The 15,128-nt window shown below is 57.9% G+C and overlaps 1 protein-coding gene across 2 annotated transcripts; it reads right to left on the reverse strand.

Moving 5' to 3' along the window:
- Nucleotides 1-700: 700 nt before the first annotated feature.
- On the reverse strand, nt 701-14,717 carry ITM2C (integral membrane protein 2C). 2 transcript variants are annotated; one of them, XM_033229886.1, is made up of 6 exons: nt 14,402-14,717; nt 6,048-6,188; nt 3,792-3,980; nt 2,973-3,083; nt 2,392-2,542; nt 701-1,940 (listed from the first exon to the last, which is right to left on the reverse strand). In XM_033229886.1, exons 1-6 carry the CDS (start codon nt 14,519-14,521, stop codon nt 1,849-1,851), a joined length of 804 nt encoding a protein of 267 aa, XP_033085777.1. In that variant the 5' UTR covers nt 14,522-14,717; the 3' UTR covers nt 701-1,848. The 2 variants fall into 2 exon arrangements, with proteins under 2 accessions (XP_033085777.1, XP_033085778.1); XM_033229887.1 differs by lacking the exon at nt 6,048-6,188 and having other exon boundaries at nt 14,402-14,630.
- Nucleotides 14,718-15,128: the final 411 nt, after the last annotated feature.

Below are 15,128 nucleotides of genomic sequence, written 5' to 3' on the forward strand. Positions count from 1 at the left end.
TTGCATTTCAATCAGCAAATATAAAAAAAACCTGATGTCTTTGCATGATTGCCTTTGGATCTGGGAACAAGGTGTGTCTGCACTAATTTGAGTACTTTATGGCCCTCACTGGATACTGAGGCTTAACAGCACCAAGCGGGTGGGTACCCATACTGGTCCCCAGGGCAGGGTACAGTTCCCACCTCTGGGGTCCACTTAGCCATGGCTCTGGCCAGCTCTCCTGCTGCTTCCAGAATTTTCTGGAGAATGTGACCCTGTGATTATCACACCAAATCTCACTTCAGATCCCCCAAGAATGGTTACAAATTGTCCAGACGTGGTGGAGAATAGGACACCGCCCTTGTGCTTAAGGACATGCAATAATGATGTCATCTGCCAGGTAGAACATTACAGGGTGGTTTACAGGCACATAAAGCAGCATGACCTTGGGCGAGGCGGTAAGCTCTCCCAGCCCTGTTCCCCTCCTCACCCAGAAAGTGTGAACTCTACCTGGCTCAGAGAGTGGTCACAGGGATTCAGGGTGCTACGAAGGGGATATCCCACACTCCTTGGCTGAGTCCAGGATGTCCAGCTCTTTAGGGGCCAGATGTCAAGGTCTGCAGGCTTCTCCCTGCCTGCTGCCCCCGAGTTCCAACTCTTCGACTTTGCCTGGAGCACCCCTCCTACACCCATCTCCCCTCCAGCCACACTCAAGTCAAGGTCAGAAGTAAAAGATATTTATTGTTCTAAAGCACTTCTGAAAAGAGATCTAATTGAGAAAATATACAAAGCATTTAAGAGTTTCATCCCCAGAGACTGACTGAAGGTGTTACAGCCCTCCTCTCCAAGGCTCAGGGCTGAGAACGGTTAGCATATTGAATTATCAGTAAAAACATGCAAAAGTGAGAAGGAAAGGGAAAAAGGTGCATTCCCCTAAGCTGAGGGGGATGGAATTTCAGAACAGAGGAGGCAGGGTGGACAAGTACCAGGTGGCTCTCCCTTTCCCTCCGTGTTATCTTTCCAAACAGTTCCAAGCTTGGAGAAAGCAATGAGCTCCACCTACTCAGCAGAACCCACGGCTCGTTGCCCGTGGACATGACTGAGCAGTGACCTTGCCTGCCCCGTTCCTCAGCAGCCCATCCCACTGCCTTGGCTGCAGGGACCCTGCTTGTGCTTCTGGGGGGCAGGACTGGGGGTCCTAGCTCCTTGCTTCTTTGGTTCCACTCAGAGAACAATTGTGCTTGACGGACTCATCCCCACTCCCCAAACTCCAGGCTCCTGCTGGTGGGCTGAAGGCACTGACAGGAGTCCCCGGTACACCCCCAGGGAGTCACCTTCCCTTGTGCTCTGGTGGGTCCATCCCTGGGCACATGGTCCCATCCTCAGCTCAAGCCCCAGGTCTAGGAATAGGGACAGTGAAGAAAGTGTACCCTCCAAGGAAAAAGCTTTTGGGGACCTTTCTAATTGTGCAGATATTTCTGAAGCCCATGCCGCACCCCCCAGCCCTATCCCCTTGCCCAGGGCCTCACACGCCCAGCTCCCCCAACTGGTCCTTCCCCTTGGGCTGTCAGTGCAACTGTGGGCCCAGGCTTTGGCAGGCCCAGCTTCAAGACAGTGGGACACAGAAACATTTTGTGGCATCCCCTCTCCCTCCGCCACACCCAGGAGGTCAGCAGAGATGGGGGTCCCCCAGAGACATCACGGCTCTGGTACAGGGAGGCAGGCAGGGTTGCAGAGGAATGGAGAGACATGTCACCTCTATAGAAACGCGTCCAAAGTACAAGCTAAGCAGGGGGAAGGAGGAGGGCCAGAGAGCGGCCGGAAATAAGAAAAGAGGAAGACGGCAGGGGGTTCTGGGTGAGGGGGGCCTCACACCACCCCACAGATGAGCGTCTCCACCACGAAGGTGTTCTCGAAGTGGCGGATGGCGTTGCAGTTCTTGGCCCCACGCTTGTTGATCCCTGGGAGGAAACAGAAAGCCCCAGTGAGGCCTACATCCTGGCTGAGTCAGAGAGACCACCAGCCTCAGCCTGAGCCACAGGAGGGCCAGGAAGTGACGCCAGGCCCAGATTCACCCAGAGAGCACAGTGACAAATGGGGAGAGCTCGAGAGCTGGAGTCAGCCTGCCCACGTCTGCCACCTCCCTGCTGTGTGACCTCCGGGGTGTTAACCTCTCTGGACCTGTTTCCTCATCTTTAAAATGGGCAGCAAAAATAATAATGAGGATGAGAATGACTTACACTCTTAAGAGGTCATAAAGGGCACACAGCATTGCCCGGTGCACGCAGTTCTCTGCTAACGCTAGCTGTTATTGCTGCTGCTATCTCAGCTGTCTGACAGCTGGGCTAGGCCCTGTCTGAAGATAGCTATGGTCTGGGGCGCGGGACAGGGGCTACAGTGGGTGCCACTCACGCCTCCGTGTCGCCCGGCGCCGGAGCCGGTAGGTGTCTTTTCCATTGCACAGGTGGTAGATGAAGGACCCCAGGGCCTCCTTGTCACTGACGTGCTCTGTGACCACCATCTCCTCCTGGATGATGTACGTCTGCGGGAGGTAGGTCCCCCTCTGCAAAACGAGGTGGCCGCCGCAGTGAGTCAGCCCCGCAGGCTTTCCTCCAATCCCTCACCCAAAATGCCAGCCCATGTTCCTCCTCCAGAGGCCCCTGGGCTGGCCCTTCTGATGTCCTCAGGGACTTCCCGCCTGTGCCTGGTGCCTGCACCTGTGCTGCCAGGAGCTATGGCGCATGCACGAGTCTGTACCCAGAGTACAACCTTGAACACTAAGGAAGCCGGTCTCAGGGCATTGACTCTGGAGATGTGGAAGCAGGGGGATAGCAGAGGCGAGACCAATCTGGGTACAGGGCCCAGGTGACAGCAACGTCTCTTGCTTCCCCAACCCGACACAGGAACTTCCTGCACCTCAGACCTAGCCTGCATGAGACAGGGGGCAAGGGAGGGACAGGACGCTGCAGACAACCCCCCAACCCCCTGCGCACCTTCACATTCATGAGGAGCTCCCAGAAGTTGCGAGGGGGCAGCACGATGGTGGTGTTGAGCTCGATGACGTAGCACTTGTCCAGGGAGATGTCATGGTACGCGGTCAGACCCTGGGAGGAGAAGGGGCCGGGTCAGTCTCTGCAGGAGGTGACAGCTGACCTGGGCAGGGCTGCAAGAAGCTTTGGCCAGCAGGGGCAGGAATCCCACCATGCCTTCCTGGGGCCCTGGGCCTTCAGCAGCAGGCCACCCCAGACTCCTGAACACCTGGGTGCGCACTCCCTTTTCCTGCTCTTCTCGTAGCCTGTTGTGGAAGATGCCACAAACGCCTCTGTTGTTATAAAGCTTCTTCTCATGTTTCAGAGCTGAGGTTTGGGAAACATGGTAACATCCCAGCTGTGCATTTATGAAACCTGTGAGGGCCAGCCATTCCTGGGACAGCCTGGACCTCAGCGAGAGATGCCCCGTTCCAGGCCCCATGGGGGTTACATGAATATGCATAAGACCCACTCTGCAGAGACCCCCTGAGCTGTACACGCAGTGCACTCGATGGTGTACATACTACCCCTCGATACAATACACTGGCCCTGCCATGACAGCCAGCGTGCAGCTGGCAGGAGGCCAAGGAGCAAATCAGCCTCAGCTAGTTCACACACAGCGAGAACCATTGTTGCCAGCAAGAGAAATGCAGTGTCTTGAAGACCCTGGTAAGCCTAACCATAGACACCTGCTGTCCTCTGAGGAGTCTCCTTTCACTCCTGCTCCCCTTGCCCTGGGTCCCCGGGCCACCTGCCCACCCCCCAGGCCCTGGCCAGCCTCACCCGCTGGAAGTCATGGATGATGTCTGCAGGATCGCCGCCACCAAACTGGGGCACAGGCACATTGATGCGCTCGTAGTTCTCGTCGAGGTAGATTTTCACGTCCTCTTCCAGCTCCATCTGAGTCCGGACCTGGGAGGACAGGGAGTCCTCATACAGCACACCACAGCGGAAGAAGTTATCTCGGGCCAGCTGAGCAAGGCGGAGACAGAGACAGACAGACAGTCAGAGAGGCTGGTCATACAGTGCACTCTGCAAGGCCCCCTCTGCCTACCTGTCCACTGCATGCCCCAAAAGCCTGGGGAAGCAAGAAGAGCAGGGACTGTGAGACCCATTTCGCAGATGGAGACACTGAGACGGTGGGGCATCAGGTCAGGGGCTGAGGCTGCCAGTGAGGAGATGAGCTGAGTCTTGGGCAAGGCGCTTCCCAGCTTCACAAATGGGAGGGAGGTGAGCTGGGTCTGCCGGGTCCTAGGTAGCAGACCTCTGTGGGCCTCAGTTTCCCCATCTGTAAAGCATCATGATCCCTAAGGTCCCTTCTGGCCTCCAATTCCCTGAGTCTGTGACTGGGAAATGGAGTGGACCAGCAGGAGTAGGGCCTGGCCACCTCCATGCCCGCCACAATGGTGCAGACACCAGAGAAAGAGCCTGGGGTTGGCAGGGGGTCCACAGGGACGAACCTAAGAGTTGGGCACCTAGGCCTGTGCACGTCTGCTTTTCCTGTCACCTACTGTCCTGGCCTGCAGACCTGGAGGGGCCTAACATGGCAGGTGGGGAGGTGGAGCTGGAGGCAACACCGTTAGAGTCTCGTGCCCCCACCACGGTTATCTCTACGTCCAGCCTCGGACAAGTGCCATCACCCTTCCTGGACATCCCTGACCCCTGTCTTGGAGAAACCTTGACAGACACTGTGTCTGGCGGGCCAGTGCAGTCGCTCCATCAGTAAGGGAGGCCAGGCAGCCTGGCGCGATCCCATCAACTGAATGGCTGGGCGGGCCAGTCTGCCCACTCTTACTTCTGGAGGGGGCTCCTGGAGGGGCCTGTAGATGCATGCTCGGGACTGCCTGGCCTGGGATGGGCAGGATTCCACCATCTCTGTTTGATTCAGTGCAAGTTCTCCAGGGAGGATGAGTCATTGCAGCATGGGGGCTCCTGCGGGCTGTGCAGGGATGAGAGCCCAGGGAAGGTGAGGCTCTGGGGTTGCATCCCACTGTGGCTGGACACCCCCAATACTGTCCCAGGGCACAGACCCAGGGGCTGATGGGAGGTGTCCACACACCGAACTGGGGTGCGGGGAGAAGGGTGTGAGTTGAGGGTGGGACACAGGAGACCAGGAAATGCTGGACCAGGTCCTAGGGTAGGGCCACAACAGGAAGAGGCCTGGGGGAGGGTCCCGCACAGGACCCTGGAACAAGGGGGACGTAGGTCATGGAAGGGGTGGGGCGGGGCAGGGGGATGCTGCACAAAAAGGGCAGTTGACAGCTGTGTGTGAGCTGAGCTTTCAAGGGGAAAGCCCCAGGAATGCAAACTCTTAAGCAATTTCCATCGTGGAAAAACTGGGGGACAACAAAGGTAAATGCTTAGGAGTGGGAGGTCACTTGGGTCATAAAAGACTGGCAAGTCCCAACCTTTGTGCCACCCTGAAGTTCCCTGTGAGTTGTACGTAGGTTTATCCTTTCAATTTACCTACCTTCATTTCCAACCACACAGCGACACTCCCTCCCTCCCAGGTCTGGGTTGGCCTAGCTTTGTGCCCAGGTCCCCTGGGGAGGGGGGTGGTAGGTGCCAGCAAGGACACCCTCCCGCTTCTGGAAGGAGGTGGTGGAGACTGCCTGTGCCCACCTCTCCCTCTCTTGTTTGGTAACCCCAATGTCCATGCACAGGCAGAATTAGGTCAGCCTTAAAGCGTGACCCGCAGGTGCAGAGTCTGAGCTCTGGAGGGGGACTGCAGTTCCAGTATTCGCTGGACCTGAGTTTCTGGTGAGAATTCCCCAGGGTGGCCCTGTGGGGCGGGCCCAGTGCTGTCACCTGCATTCATGCTTGGCTCCCCAGGACAAGGGGCTAAAAGTGGGACTGGCCTGCATCCAAGGATGCCCCAAGGAGGAGGGCGCACCCCAGTCTCGTGGGCTGGCCGGGCACTCACTCCCACCTGAGGGCATGTCCAGGCCTTCCTGCTGCCCCCTTGCAGGCACTTGCCTTCCCTCCACACCTCTGTAGATGTGACCCTTTCTCGAGGGCCCTCCCGGCCCGGCCCCTCACCTGTGCAAGGAAGAAGTATCTGTAGATGTAGACGGAGGCGAACACCAGGCCCATGAGCAGCACGACCATGCCCATGGACAGGTAGCACACACCGCCCACCGAACTCCCCCTCTTGGATCGATGTTGTGGGGGCTGCTCCTCCTGTGGACAGCAAAGCTGGGTCAGTGGGGGCCAGGGCCCCTCCCCTGGAAATCCCCCCTTCCCTAAGTCAGGCTTCACCCGCTGGCTGGGCCCGGAGGGAGTCCTGGGGGAAAGGGATGACACCTGGAAGGGAAGGGAAGGCCCACCAGGGTCGCCTGGACTCATCCTGGCTGAAGTGAAACTGAGACAAACCTCGAAAGAGAAACCAAGACACACTCAAAACAGAAACTGAGACACACCTGGAAGTCACTGAAAGGGATGCACCAGGTTCAGCAGGTACATTTTGAGTTATCTGAGCTCTTATGCCTCTTGCTTACACCAGCCGTGATCATGCTACATTATTTCAAATGGAAGATGGGGGACGCACCGACCTGGCCTCAGTGACTTCAGGGACTTAGAAATGTCTATAGGAATCGAGACACACCAGGCAGGCTGGGAGTCGCTGCTCTGGGTAATGGGGAACCTGGGGAAGGCTTTTGAGCTGGGGAGTGACAAGATTCACTCTAAAACCAAGGGGCAGAGGAAAGACTAAAATGAAGGCAACGGGAGGTGGGCAGGCTGCATAAAGGCTGCTTAACTCCACCAAGGAGGCCATGACTGATGGGGGCAGGGGCTCCAGGAGCCCCATGGGGTCTGGGCATGGGTGCTTGTCCCCAGCCAGGGAGCTCTAGGCCTGTGATCCACACTGGCCCCCACAGGCACCAACCAGCACAGTCAAGCAGGCTGTTACAAGTGGTGTAACAGCGACAGGATGAAGCCCGGAAGCTTCCATACACCAGGGAGCTCCTGCCAGAAGAGAAATGTCCGGAAGGCCAGGCTAGAAGGCTTCTGGAAAAATGTGCTCTGGGAGCCAGAACTGGGCTCAAGATCATAGCTGCAGGGCTGCCAAGAAGCCAACCTAACCCATCTCCAGGCCACATGTGTGTGGGGTGGTGGACGTAGGTGTGTGAGTATAACATTCAATAAAACTGCTTTACCCAGAGCACTGACCAAGGGCCAGCCAGGTGAGCTTGGTCAATTTTCTGTTTGTTCTCCTCCCTACCTCCCATGCCTTCTCCCAGTCCCTTGCTCACCCTTGGAGATACTGCAAAAGCCCCAGGGCCAGTCTCTGCCTCCAAAGTTCATCATTGAATCCCTCCTCCATGGTGTCCAGATACGGCCAAGAGCGAGGTTAGAGGTCAGTTCCTGCAGACTGCCACAGTATAGGGGAGGGGAGGGGACCCAGCCCCAGAGCCTGAAGCTTCTCATTCTGGCTCTGCCACTACCTGCCTGCTTAGCACTTTCTGAGCCTCAGCTTCCCCATCTGCAAAACGAGCAGGTCAGACCAAGTGACCTCTCAGGCCCTTTCCAGCCAGACGTTCTGGGATGGGAATAGATTTCTTTTCTCCCTTCCCCTGGAAGGGGTGGTTCAGGCCTAAGTGACTCAGGACAGGCCCCATCTCTCAGCACAGCACTGGGGTCCTGCCCTGGGGGCTCCTGCTGTGCTCCTCAGGTTTCACCTCCCGCCCTTTTACAGCACAGGGGAGTGTGGGCCCTGGGCCCTGGGGAGATGAGGGTCTGACCTGCCCTGCTTAGGAAAAGGACAGAAAACGTCTGGAGGACCCTCCCTTCACTGGGGACATGCATGAGCAGGTCAGCTGGCCCCCAGCATCCTCACCATGGGGTGCCCCTGCCTGTCCTGCACCCTGACCCTCAAGTCGGCCCACAAGGGAGCCTGCCTGGAGGGTGTGGGAGGTCAAACCACTGCCCTCACTGCCTGGCCCATGAGGAGGCCTGGGGCCTCTCCCCACCTTGCCCCGCTTTAGGGGCCCCGTGATCATATGGACCACCCACCCACTGTCACGTCCTCAGCAGTCAGGGTCACTAACCAAGGTCACCAGCAAGTGGCGGGCATGGCCACAGTACACAGGGCCCTCAGGGACAGCTGCTGGCCAGAGGGGGTGGGGACTAAATGGCTCTGATTTTCCAATGGATTCCTGGGAGCTGCAAGAGACGGGGGTGCCACATTCTGCTGGCATCTCCCAGGGATCAAGCCACAAAGGAGCTCTTGCAAACCAGGCACCAGGGATGCCCTCCTGCCCTTCCGGCACTCCTGAGCAGGTGTTAAGGAAAGGTGGCTGACCCTGACACAGGCCAGGCTGCCTACAGCAGCTGCGAATCCTGCCCTTAGGACACAACATACACCAGGCTCAGATTGTATTTAGGGGTCAAGTGGGGCTACAGACCCAGCGGGGCGCTGCAACCTCCCCCTCCTCAGGTCTCCCATGCAAAATGTGAGCAGACTCTGCGTGACAGGGGTTTTGCTGGGATTAAACCAGACAACCTAAAAGCCCTTTGTAAAGGATAAAGTACTAGATAAAAATAGCAGATCTTTATCAGCCGAGCCTTTCCTTTTTAGGGCTGCCTCTGTGGACAGCTGTTGAGGCTGCACTGTGGCCAGACTTTTGCTTCTGCATTCTGGAAAACCAAAGAAGCTAGCTTGTGAGATTGCTAACAACCGGAAAGACAGAAAAGGAAAAAAAAAAAAAAAAAAAAGTCAAAGTGCTACATGTGAGAGCCCGAGGGCCTGTTCCACAAATCTAATTCACTGACAAGGAGAGGCTGCTAGCTTTATAGCAAAGGGCAGCCTCGCCTTTCCGCCTGCCTTTCCACCTTTCCGCCTTTCTGCTGGGCTGCAGAACTGGGTCCCATGTCTCCCTGTCCTGGGGGAGGGGCTGGGCTCAGAGGCCCCAGAGAGGGAGGCTGGAGAAGGCAGAGCAGGGAGAAGGTGAGGCTTCCATGGCCCCAGCTGAAGAGCAGCAGTGGCAGGTGTGGCTGAGGGCAGGGGCTCCTGCCAAGACCCCTCACTGTGAAGGCTGCGGATCCCCCACCTTACCTAGACTGGCGGTGGGCACTCTTCTTTCACGGCCCTGCTGATACCCCCGGCACACACCAGAGCTCAGCCACCCTGCCACCCTCCCAGCTTCCCTCCAATCTGCAGAGCCAAGCCCTCAGAGGCACCATCGTGAGCAGAAGTGCAGAAGGGAGCATTCCAGGCCACCAGGAAGTAGACAGGAAAGCACAGATGTCCCTGCTTGGAGGCAAAGGCATTTCCTCCATAAAGCCCCACACAGAGGGAGAACCCCTAAATCCCGCCTCAGTGCTGCCTCTGCCTACTGTGCCCAATCAACACCGAGGCTCAAACTCCAAAGCCCTGGAACCCTCACTGTCCCTTTGGCCCTCAAAGCAGCCTGTGATCTCAGGGTATTTACACCTGTCTGGGGACAGTGGTGCATCAGGGAGCCTGGGCTCAACCCAGAGCCCTGGCCCCTCGAGATGCCTGGTGCCCAGGTCACTAGAAAGATGGCCGAGTGGCCCGCCTTCTGAGACCCCAGGTGCTCCACCTATCATGCTGTAGACTCAGAAACATGTTGCTGCCCACAGGAAGCAGTTACAGTGAGGCATCTGGGGACGGGGGCTCCCATTTAGAAAGTAGAAAAATATTGCATATTGTTTCCAAGGCAACAGAGCTCTCCGAGTGAAGGGCGCATGAGCCAGAAGTCCAGGGACCCGAGAGAGGCCTGGGCCTCTCCCTGACAGTTTAAACTGAGACCCACGGGGGCATTCATTAAAGGATTTACCAAAACCAGGGCCAAAATGGTCGGGGGAAACCAGTCAACTGTAGCATTAACTCGGTAGACCCCCAAGGCTGGAGGGGAGCGCTTCCCAGCCCCCAGCCTGTAGTAACAATGTGCAAATTAACTGCAATTATGATTGCAGATTGCAGCCTGCCTGGAGGGGTTCCGCGGCCAGACATGCGCTCCTGAGGCCCAGGCTGAGAACAGGGAAGATGGGGGTTAGGGGGCGGTCTCATCTCACCACATCTCTCCTGGTCCTCAGCAGCTTTCTTTCCCAGGCTCCAGACCACAGAGGCCAGGGCACCCATCAAGTGTGTGTGTTTTGTATGATTCAAGACAGAGCCTAGCTGGGGGAGAGGAGAGTGGGCAAACACTGTCCACCTAAGCACACAGAGCCCAGTGGTCCAGAGGCACAGATGCCATCTGCCAACAGGGTCAGGGGCCCCCAATCACTCTCCTGTCCTCCATTCAAGACCACAGGCCCATGGGCAGCATCTGTGCAGATGCGCTCTCGGCTTGGCTGGGCCAGGTGAATTCCCTCTTCTCTTCCATCCCTGATAGTCAAGGCACCTCCAGAGAACAAAAGCTCACTGCTGGAAGCGCCCTCATGGGGAGAGGGAACCTGGGAGAGAGTGGGGTAGGGGACAGAGGGGCTGGCCAGGTTATGCCTCTGTGTTTTCACCATAAACATTTTTTCTCCGCACTAAGAGAAACTAATCCTCACTGGCAATCTGCTAACGTCTTGAAACATGCAGGGACTGCTGAGAGAAGCGGGCAGAAATGAGGGAATGGAGAGAGAAGCAGCAGGAAAGCAGAAAAGCCACTGTGGGGCCTGCCGGGGTGCCAAATCCCAGGAATGGATGACAGCCCTGAAAGTCCCCACGCTGCCACAGGGAAGGACCTGATGGAGCAGGGCCACCCTTCACAAGGTCCTTTCGGGCCAGGCCCTCTTGGCCAGTGGGCATCAGGACACTGGCATAGGGCTCCAAGCTGGCCAGATTTGCCCTCCTGGCTGGCACGGGACCCTCCCCCAACCACTCCAGGAGACCCAGCTCCTTCTGTCAAGGGCTTGAAGCCAGGACACACAAGGAAAGTGAAATCTGATCCCCAGGTATGCAGGCTGGGGAGGGGGTGACACAGGACCATTAATCAAAGGCAAATGCCAACGAGAAAATTACAGAGGAAAGAAGATGATTGTATTTAACTTGTTTTTCTCCCCTTGCAGCCCCCAGCTCATGAGCCTCTACATGCCCACATTTGTGCGTGCGTGCGTGCATGTGTGTGTGTGTGTGAATGCAGGCACAGGCAGGGTGTGGGGAGAAGGGGTGGGCTAAGAGGGGCACGGCCAGCCAGTGGGCCCCCAAAGGGGAAGAGGGATCCAGTTGGCGGTGTGAGGGGGTGCTTTGCTGCCCCACGGGGTGCTTCCGGTCCAGCCCACTTCCCAAGCTGGCAGTGTTCCAGCGGCCCATCAGCGCAGGCTCCTCATTATCTCAGAGTCAAAACACCACGTGGGGAGGCTGGGCAGCTGGAAGCCCAGCTGGCCCCCACCCCCATCCCTCCCTGGCCCACCGAGGCACTTCCTTCCAGCCTCAGGTCCACAGACAAAATCCTCCTTGTGTTGCAGTTTTTGCTCAGAAGCAAGGGCAGTGCCCACAGAGAGGGTGCTCCTGCCGCTTCGCCCTGCCCCCACCCCACCCTCACTCCGGGCCTGGACACAGGTCAAGAACTGCCTCAACACACAATCATCTGTTCACCGAGTGCTCCTCCCAGGGATCACTTTTTAAATCTTGTTTTGGGCAGGGCGCGGGAGCCTGTAATTCCAACACTTTGGGGAGGCTGAGGTGGGAAGATCACCTGAGGTCAGGAGTTTGAGACCAGTCTGGCCAACATGGTGAAACCCCGTCTCTACTAAAATACAAAAATTGGTCAGGCATGGTGGCAGGTGCCTGTAATCCCAGCTACTTGGGAGGCTGAGGCAGGAGAGTCGCTTAACCTGGAAGTGAAGGTTGCAATGAGCTAAGATCATGCCACTGAACCCCAGCCTAGGTGACAGAGTGAGACTCTGTCTCAAAATAATAATAATAATACATAATAACAAAAAAAAGACAAAAATAAATAAATCTTGTTTAGGAGTCCAGTTCAGACACCAAGGAGGGTTCTGGGGTCACTGCCAGCCAGAAGAAACATTTTAATAATCTTTCCTGGGCATCCCCAACAGCATGGGACAAAATCTACACACCCTGCCCTGAGAAAGCAGCTTCCTGGCTGCCATCGTTTTCAGCGCGCTGAGCTACAGCTGAGAAATCAGCCTCTTGCCTGCTTATTGCTGGGGGCAGGAGAGGAGGCCTGGCTCCCTGCCAGAAACTGGGTGAGGAGGAAATGTGCCCGTTGGCCAAGTGAGGCAACAGGAGGCCCGCAGAAGTGAACTGTTTCCAAGGCTCCAAATCTAGCAGGAGATGGGCAGAGCCAACATGCAACACCTCAAGTCCCTCTGCACCATGCCAGGGCCTCGGGAAGCTGTGAAAGTTTACTAACACGCAGTTCTGTCCTAAAGGTGCTAGGATTCTAATTCTTTCCCCAGATCGCATACTCCTAAGCTCCCCCTTGCCAATTAGAGAGGGAGGGGACCCTGTCCAACTAACAAAGTTTTGGGGAGGAGGTACTCAGCAGGCTCAAGGCCATTACAAACAGCACGCAGGAAGATGTTGATATTTCCATTTCATGCTGGGTGAGGGGGAAGAAAGGACGCACAATTTCAGAGCCTGATGAGAAGCCAGAAGCTAGGATATCAGTAATGCCCGGAGACGCAGGTCTCTGTCAGACTGCCCAACCCCATGCCATCAGCAGGCTGCGGCTGGAGAATGTGCCGCTCCTGCAAAATCTGGGGGACCTTCTGATGGAGTTGGAATGACATCCTCCCACTGTCTGACCTGGTCCTCCCTCCTCAAATATCTCCAGGAAGAGGTGGCTAGGAAAAGAGATGGGCAAGCGTGCTGCCTCCTGCCCCCATCCCTGCCCCTCCCCAGGCTGAGTGGAGGGCAGCTTCCTTTCCAAAGAAAACGAAGCTTGAAGAACCCCTTGCAAACTTTTAAAGCTGCAGAACCATCTTCTTCAAATATGGAGCCTCCCCTCCACCTAAGCTTCAAATGAAGGGGGGAGCTGCTCTGATGGGGTGCACAGCAACTCCCAACCTGACCTAGGTGGTTGTTGAATCTTGTGGCTCTGAGCCACTGGTCGCTGCAGCCACCACCATAAAAGGGCAGGGGTTTCTCAGTCTCCTGGCATTCTTCACTCAGGGTCTCTGCCCAGGCTGACACCCAACTCTGAGGGCCCTCTCCAGCGCCCCCTCCTCCAGGGTCCAGGTCATCCTCTGCAGACCCCTTAATGCCCCAGGCAAGACTGAATCTGAGCCACAAAACCTGGGAGAAGGGGCTAGGCGTTCAGGAAGACTCTTCAGAAGCCTGCAGCAGGAAGGGGATAAGCAGTGGACAAAGACTTTCTTAGTCCTGCCTCAGTGCGGGGTGGGGAGGGGGGCAGGACATGGGCTTGGTGCGCCACAAGACCGCTGGGGGCGGCGCCCACGTAGATACCTTTGCCGGGCACAATAAAACCTGGCTGGGCCAGCTCTCCCTCCCTCCCTGTCCCTGGCCGCCACGCGTTCTGCCCCCTGCGGGCCCTTCCCGGACACAAGGCACGCAGCTCAGACAGTTTTCCTCGGCGGAAATGCCTTCTCTCCCCCAGGCCAGAGGGAAGGCGGAGGAAGCTGGGGTGGGGGTGGGAGTGAGGATGGGGGCGGGGGGGGGGGTGCGCACAGAGCCCAGGGACCCAGGATTCGAGGGCACTGGGGCAGTTGGGAGCCCTCCCCGTGGGGTCGGGGGACAGCCCAGCGAGAGGCTGTGAGTGGAGAAAAGAGAGGGGAGCAGGGAGGCCCAGACGGCAGGGCGTGGGGTGGGAAGGGGGCGCCGGGCCTCGGACCCCCGCCGTCTAGAAGCTCAGCCCCGTCGGTTCTGGCTGATTTCCATTTCATCACTTTCTGGTTTGTCAATTCCGGTGCAGGCCAAGCAGCACATCCTCTGTTCCCCGCAGCCCCCAATTTGGAAGGAAATCAACGGCCCCACCCACTTTGTTGGTACCAGACCCCCCTACCCCCAATTTCCCAGCCAATCAGGTCCCACCTCCCTACTTTGGAAAAACTACGTCTAACCCTCCTCCCATTCCCCACCTGGGGACTCGACTCGCGGCTTTCCCCGTTGATTGGAACCAGACGCGTACCCCCCACCAACATTCCTCGAACTTCGTCCGACCAGCCCCCTCCCCCTATCAGGCGGCGAGGGGCCCCCACTTTTGGAAGAGACCTCGAGCGCTTCTCCACCTGAAGACCAGAACCAGACTCTTCCTACTCTGGGGACTTCGGCTTTTGGCTGCCGCTTTAGTACGGGACTCAAGCCCCCTCCTCTGGGATAAGCAATCATTCGAGACTTCCCAACCCCGCTCCACCCCGGGCACTGGGGCCCTGATGCGCCTCGGGCAGTCCCCAGAGCCGACGGGGCGCGCCTGGGTCCCCCGCCCCCCCGCCTGAGCCCCAGACCCTCTCACCCTAGCCGGCGTCAGCAGGATCTCGGTGGCCGAGGCCGGCGCCGGGGCCGACGCCGACGCCTTGTCAGCCTTGTCGCCCTTGACGCCAGCCACAGCGGGCTGGAAGCTAATCTTCACCATGGCTGCGCCGGCCCGCGCGTCCGCCCCGCAGCCTCTGCCGGTGCAGCCTCGGTCTGTGCCTCCGCCGCTCCGAGCTCTGCAGGCACCGGAAGTTTGGATCCCGCTCGCGTCCCTCTCTCTAACCCCACCCCCAGCCCTCCCCGCCCCGTCCCGGCGGGAGGGCCCCGGCGCCCGCCGCGCCTGCGCCCCCTTCCCACCCGCGGGGCCCGCTGTGACCCCTGCCGGGCGCGCCGCTCCGCACCTGGGACGGGTCGGAGTTCCCTCTGCCGCTCGCTCGCACAGTCACTCACTCACTCACTCGCTCACTCATTCATTCAGCCGTCATGCTCGAATCCGTTCTCTGTAGCATAATCCCTTCGCGTTCCCCCTCCAAGGCCAGCATCCCCCGCAACGCAAGTCTTTGTTAACCCAGTGTTTGCCAGGCAAATGCAGCTTCCAGACAACTCCCCCGTCTCTCCTGCCCCACTTCAGATCTTCCCCTTTAGAAACGCTGGAGCCTCCGCTGTACCTGCCCCCACGCCCCCCTCCTCCGACCTGTCCTTGGCTCAGGGAGGAGGCTTTGAGGCAGGCGCCTGCTGCCTCGCCTTGCCTTCTGAAGCCATCCACG

Source organism: Trachypithecus francoisi, unplaced genomic scaffold, assembly GCF_009764315.1.
Source record: "Trachypithecus francoisi isolate TF-2019V2 unplaced genomic scaffold, Tfra_2.0 Lachesis_group13, whole genome shotgun sequence".
In the NCBI taxonomy this organism is placed as follows: Eukaryota; Metazoa; Chordata; class Mammalia; order Primates; family Cercopithecidae; genus Trachypithecus; species Trachypithecus francoisi.